Source organism: Atta colombica, unplaced genomic scaffold (genome assembly GCF_001594045.1).
Source record: "Atta colombica isolate Treedump-2 unplaced genomic scaffold, Acol1.0 scaffold7, whole genome shotgun sequence".
NCBI classification, from domain to species: Eukaryota; Metazoa; Arthropoda; class Insecta; order Hymenoptera; family Formicidae; genus Atta; species Atta colombica.
In genome coordinates, this window is record NW_017259561.1 from 1,940,561 (window position 1) to 1,947,348 (window position 6,788).

Sequence of the window (6,788 nt, forward strand, 5' to 3'; positions counted from 1 at the left end):
GAATTCTCAATGAATTTCTAAATATCAACAAGATGTCATTGTCTTTGAATTAATTTTACTTGAACATACTTATGTTGTATACACATGGTTTATAAAAATAAAAAAAATTTAGTTATATGTATATAATATTAAATTGGATAAGCTCAAGGTGATTCCTAATTATAAAAATTTATTAGTTTATCAATCATTTTTACGTTTACTATTTGTCCTTAAAAAATTAGAAATAGGCTTAGGTCCATATTCAGAATATGTTTTTTTTATTAATAAAAGCTTTTATCTCTGAAATTCTATAACATGCATAACATACAGTATATGCCAGCAAATGAGAATGAATTGAAAGGAATTGAAATGGATTCAGATTTTCAGAAATATTCACGAATGTTAAAATGAATTTTCAATCCTGAATGCATTTTTATTCATTTATAGGGATTTATCTCTATGCCTTTCAATCTAAAAATAATATTAGCTTTTTCTGTGCATTGTGAATATTGTTCAATTCAAAATTTTGAATAGGAAGTGCAGTTTTTCAATCCAATTGCATCCAATTGAATCTAATTAAATCCAAAAAAAGTATTTGCTATTTAAAATACATATTCGAATAGAAAAAAATTTGAATTCATTTTAATCCATTCTTGTTTACTGGAATGTTAACATCGTTGTAAGCGTGTTCTGAATATGAGCCTTAGTTTACATCGTGCACTTAATACAGGTGATTAGTAATTTTCAATTGAATTATCTTAATTTTGGCAATACTTGTAAACATATACACGAGATGTATATTTAATTAATCATTTTGATGCAATTTAGTACAACATTCTTTGAATTACATCGCTGAAATTAAAATAATTTAATAGAAAGTTACTAGTTAGTAAATGCATGATGTAAACTAAGTCATAAATTCTTCACCTGAAACAAGTTTTTATCAGCATCAAGATCATTCCTTTTCATCAAGGAATTATAGCATATACCATACTTTGACAAGTTATTGTGATGTATTATATTGGTTATATATATGTATATATGTACTCAATGAGAATGGATTAAAATGGATTGAAATTTTTTTCTATTCGAATGCGTATTTTAAATAGTGAATAGCGTTTTTTTGGATTTAATTGGATTCAATTAGATTCAATTAGATACAATTGGATCGAAAAACTGTATTTTCTGTATTCAAAATTTTGAATTTAACAGTATTCACAATTGCATAGAAAAAGCTAATACTACTTTTAAATTGAAAAGCATAGAGATATTCTGTGCAATTTCTATAAATGAATAAAAATGTATTCAGGATTGAAAAACATTCGTTTTAACAGAGAATCAATATTTCTGAATCCATTTTAATTCACTTCAATTCATTCTCATTTGCTGGGTATGTTTTTAATGGTTACGCAAATGGTTATTGCAGTAATTTGCATAAAGAATTAAAGAAGTAATGAAACTAACAATATCATCCTTTCTTTTTTACAACAATGCTCAACATCAAAAGCAACATTCAACATTATTGATCGTTCATATTAAACAACTGTTAATAGTATTGTCAAGATAAAATTTGATGAATGACGTATGTCATCTCATTCCCGCGAAAAATGAGTGAAAAATATATATGCGGAAGCTGAGCCAACATTTTCATGAAAGAGGTTAAGCTGTATACGTTTTTCAAAGATTTTTTTTCTCATTATACTCGATAGTTGCAGTTTGTGACATATATATATAGGCGGTAGACAAAACAGAGATCGAGAGGAGTTGAACGACGATACCGATCTCGATGATAAAGTTCGGAGCGTCGCGAGAGGCAGACGCGACACAACTATTATCAATTAGTCGCGTAAATACCGGCTTAACCTATAAACGAAACATCTTTATTGTCGCCCCATCGAATTCGGCTGCCCATTTCTTTATCTCTTTGCATCGACAACGCGACAATCAACGATATAATCAAGAAGTTTTACCTTTTCCGTTGTAGCATTTTCCTTCTCCATCATATTTCTCGTACGAAAAATTGCTTTCTAAACCTAAACACTTATGTCCCTTTGTTAAAACGTGCAAGATCAAACAGGAAGGCGCTACTGTCGTTATATTCCTTCTCTTGTCGTCAAGCGATCAATTCTCTTTTTTATAAATCGCCGTTTGTTCTTAGTTATATATCTTCCAATGCTTTTTTCTTGCATCTAAAATAAAATAAAAAATATATTTCATTTTTTCGAGAAGTGAAAGGGAAAAACGGAATATGAAATACAATGCTGAAATACCGTGGATGTCGCTGCATGCGCATGGTCAAAAGCACAATCGATTTTTCAAATGAGAATCGCGCGAAAACATCGAGATTGCGAGAGAATGATTCAGCAACTCTGATTCAGCAGCTCTGAAATATTCTGATGCGATTACGAATGTAAAATTCAGCGCCAAAACAATCCATTGTATTGACCTTTGATCAGTTATGTATGTACATATCTCAACAAAACAATTGTAATAATGTAAACTATATTAGTATTAAATTTTTCACGAAAGATTATTGATAAGATTTGCGTAATAACCTATTTTAAGAAACAATTGAGTCTTTGTGATTGTGACAATCAGTCTTGCATTCTGATAACTGCTATCTCTCTGGATTCAAATATTCGAAAAGAAAACTCAAAGTATATGCATATCTAGCTACTTGAAACTACAATACAAAATTTAAATTATATTTCACTATTTCAATATGTCCTTTTTAATATATTTTAATTAAACCAATATAAAGCTTTTTTTTTACAAGTATAATTGACTTTTTGTATAGGGCTAAGTAAAGAAACAAATGAATAATTCTTTTATCTTTTTTTATATTTGATGTTTTTTTTTCGGTGTTATGACATTTTTCTTCACTGCCTTGATTATTTATGCGCGCACGTGCACGCGAAAAATAATTTCAAAGACGCGGGATTAGATCTCAAGCAAATCGATTATTACATATTTATCTTTTAAACAATTCCTACAATTAATAAAAGCGATCCTATACAAATGTATTGGTAAATGAGCACTTTTTGTTCACGACACTTGCCACGCCGTTCACATGAATTACGAGAAAAATACAGTTAATCGATAGTATTTAATGAGTAACTAATTATTAATGGTTATAATAATTGCGATAGATTTTTTCTTGTATAAATACATATTAAATAGGGCTAGGTGAGTTTCTTGGCTTTCTGGTAAAGTGTATCGACGACTTTTCCCATGCTGTGTATCGTGTCTAATGCAATTTCGTAGGTCTTGTCGCGTGGTGCATCTTCGAAAACAATTAAAACACCTTCTCCTTGGTCGAGAACCCCTCGTAGCTTCTTGTCCAAAATCATCTGCGACAGTTTCTTTTCTACTTGCGCCAATGGCAGAGATATGCACGAAGCAATATGACTCACCTTTGAAAAAAAATCCATATGTAAAAGAATAAAAATTATTTTATTAAATATTATTGTTCTTAAAATTTATTTTTTCAAATCACTTAATGAATCAATATGAATATTTGATTTCTTCTCAAGTTTAATTTTGTCATTATTTTCTATAATTGGCACGTTAAACACTTTGGCAATTGAAATAAATTACATTTTAAAAAGTTAAGTTCTGTCGTGATGCGAATTGTTTAATTTTCGGTAATTAATAAGTTTGAACGTATACATAACATATATTTTTTTTACACATACATACATTTATCTATTTTTATCGAGAAGAACTCAATTGATAAATAACTTATAGTTGCAAAGAAATTTAAGAGTTCCCATGTATTCGTGTAGGTACCTGGACTCGTGAGTAAGGTTCGACTAAACGACATAAATTTTGTTCCAGCATAGCATCATAGAGAGAACCAAGATGTGCGCGTACAATTACATCGTCTTCCAATTCTTGTCGGTATTCTTTAACCGCCTTCTGAAAATCTGCTAATGATCGTCGATGACTAGCTTCGGCTACTGCCCGCATCGCATCTAGATCCAATCCCGCATATTTTACAGTCAGTTTGCCAGACATGATAGCCTGAACATCTTCTGGTGTACGCAACATGATTTTAGATAATAACATATATTTGAGCGCCGTTAGCGCCTTAGGACTTTCAACACTGTCATACCTAAAAATACAAACACAAAGATAGTACATGTATCGTGTAATAGGCAAAAATAGACTATATTTAAAATACTGATTGTAATACCCTTCGAAAGCTTCGTAAAAGTAAGAGTAAGCAGTCTTAAAATCTCGTTCGTCTGCAGCATGTAATATTCCTGATTGAAGATCCAAAGCCGCTTGCATCTTGGGTGGACAGTAAATCGCATTGGCAGTTGTCCTCGCGCTTGTAAGCGCTGCCCTTGCTTTTGCTAAATTACTCAATGCATGATATGTCTTGCTCTCTAATAATTGAACTTCTACTAATAACTGTTTGTCATCAAGTTTTTTGAGTTCTTTGAGGAGAGCAGATCCCAATTGCAATGCTTCACTGAACATACCCGTGTCAAAATAAAGGGCTATTAAGCGTGCTTCTAATGATTGCCTTAAAAATGTTCTGCGTTCCTCTTTTGCCCATTCTATGCATTCTTTACACAATTGCACCTAAATATATAACCCATATAAGTATATATTTCTTATTTTGTTTTTTATAATAGATATAAAAAGTTTATTTTTTTTAATAGATTAAAGGTTAAATCTATCATATGTATACTTATATAGTCTATGTGTACGTGTATGTATCTGTGTGTGATACGCTCGCGCGTGCGCGTATACATGTGTGTATATATACAATGTCTTACTTTTAAAATAAGATTAGAGTTTTTAACTAATACTAAAGAATTATAACTTTTGTGAAAATAAACTTAAAAGAATATATCCTGATTGATGAATTATATTTTCTATTTATACAGAGACAAATGAAGAATGTATATAAAAATGATACATATCCTATAAATTTAGATGTGAATTGTTTGGACTTTAATCATATTATCATTATTAATACTTTAATTCATATTATCATTATAAGTTCTATATATTGTTTGATTAAAGAGTATATTATACTGAGTATTTTGACAAGCATCTAATTTTATTATATTTTTCGTTGGTCGAAGCAGAACTGTCACAGCATAACCTACCTAATCCTACCAAATATTCACTGATAGATGAAATGTATTACCTCGATACCGATACCAGCCTCTAAATCTAGGAAGAAGTCAACTAAGGACCGCACGAGCTTGGCAGCCTTTGCTTTACTAATAAGACTGAGAAACGGTCTGGTGGCTTTGATCAAGTCGGCTAATTCTTTCGCTTTGCCCTCTTTCTTGTAGAGCTCGCCCAAATGTAGAATACCTTGCTCCTTGACACGGATATTGTCCTCGTCATCTTCGGCGACGCCGATACTTGGGTCTGAGACGATCTCGTTCAGCAATGAGATCCCCTCGCTGCGATTTGTCATCGAAACAGCCTGAGCCCGCTCGAATAACATCGCACCGGCCATCTCGAGCGATTAGTGCCGCTTCCTCGCGTAAAAACGTTAATCTCCTCCAACGGCGCAATCTACTGGATACTTGTATTCGCTGATGCGACTGCAAGGGCTGAAGGGAAAAGAAGTATGTCACGACGCAAAGTTGCGAATCTCAAAGGAAATGTAACGTACGAAGATTCGTCCTGTCCCGTCGTGTGTACAATTTATACAGTGTGTAGTATAGTGTAGTGATCTACACTGCGCGCGATTTAAAGCGGCTGCAACCTCACTCTCGCGTGCACGAGTCGCAAGAGTATGTATTACGTACGTCTACGTTTACTTGCGCTTGCTTGCGCTCACAATACCCTCCACTCGCGCTTTCTAACTTGTCACTCCTCACCGCGCTCGCCAACATTCGCCAGATTCCCGATACATCGCAAAACTCATGTCATGCTGCTACGTAAGTCAAATCAACTACTGTTCTGTCATTATATCCATGATGATAAGAAGACAAGATTAACAAGAGCTGTGTTCAGTAGAGAAAGCAGCTTTGCAACTATGTAAAATTCTTGGATATGATTGGTTTAATTCCAATTAGAGTCTCTAGATTACCAGAGTCTGACCAATCTCCTCCATCCTCTCTTGTGATTGGTGTGTCCACATAATACCAATACAGTACCAATCGAGAACGCACATACATTCATATCACCAATTGAGAGCAAACACACATTTCGGACATGCACGCCATTTTTAGGGAATGGACAGACTTTGATATTTTACAGATTCTAGATCCAATGAGGAACTAAGGGCAAGACTAATATTGAATTTTACACATTTGCAAAGTTGCTTTCTCTACTGAACGCAGCTAAGAGTGCATTCCAATCGGTCACAGAAAAGTTGCAACATTTTTTTCCGATGAGTTTCGGAATGCAGCTTGCTCACCGAGCGATTGGTTCTTATTTATGGATCCACAAAAATTGTGACCAAAATTTGATTAGCTATTCCAATATGTCAGCACTATACGCAGGTAAGTGCAGAGGCCAAAATTTAGGCCGTAGCATAGATTCTTGCATAATACATAATGCATAATGCATAAGAGAATCAACCAATCAAAATTCTTCTTTTCCATAGAATGGAAGGAAAGAAAAGATTCTGATTAGTTAATTCGCTTATGCACTATGGATTATGCGGTATGCAAAAATCTGTGCGGTCTTTTGATTGTTTCTAGTATTGCTATCGCCATTATGCACAATGTACACCTTGTAGTCTTAGCATTCATTTCCATTTCTTAAGGTTTAAAAACCTATTGTAGATCCGTGTTTAGGCCCGTATTCAAAACGCAATTATCGATAAAAGC

At 33.2% G+C, this 6,788-nt stretch overlaps 2 protein-coding genes across 3 annotated transcripts in view; both read right to left on the reverse strand.

Annotated features, from left to right (window-relative positions):
• The window catches only part of LOC108692376 (proteasome activator complex subunit 3), a 4,492-nt gene extending 2,451 nt beyond the window's left edge, over positions 1-2,041 (reverse strand). Inside the window, exon 1 of the mRNA XM_018200598.1 lies at positions 1,950-2,041. Within this exon, the coding sequence (XP_018056087.1) occupies positions 1,950-1,982 (33 nt within the window). The 5' untranslated portion in view covers positions 1,983-2,041. The remainder of the gene's footprint in view (positions 1-1,949) is intronic.
• An 800-nt stretch (positions 2,042-2,841) lies between these two features.
• LOC108692345 (26S proteasome non-ATPase regulatory subunit 11) lies at positions 2,842-5,894 on the reverse strand. Of its 2 annotated transcripts, XM_018200551.1 has the most exons (5): positions 5,624-5,894; positions 5,144-5,561; positions 4,175-4,569; positions 3,769-4,093; positions 3,162-3,392 (listed from the first exon to the last, which is right to left on the reverse strand). In XM_018200551.1, exons 2-5 carry the CDS (start codon positions 5,462-5,464, stop codon positions 3,162-3,164), a joined length of 1,272 nt encoding a protein of 423 aa, XP_018056040.1. In that variant the 5' UTR covers positions 5,465-5,561; positions 5,624-5,894. The 2 variants fall into 2 exon arrangements, with proteins under 2 accessions (XP_018056041.1, XP_018056040.1); XM_018200552.1 differs by lacking the exon at positions 5,624-5,894 and having other exon boundaries at positions 2,842-3,392; positions 5,144-5,464.
• Positions 5,895-6,788: the final 894 nt, after the last annotated feature.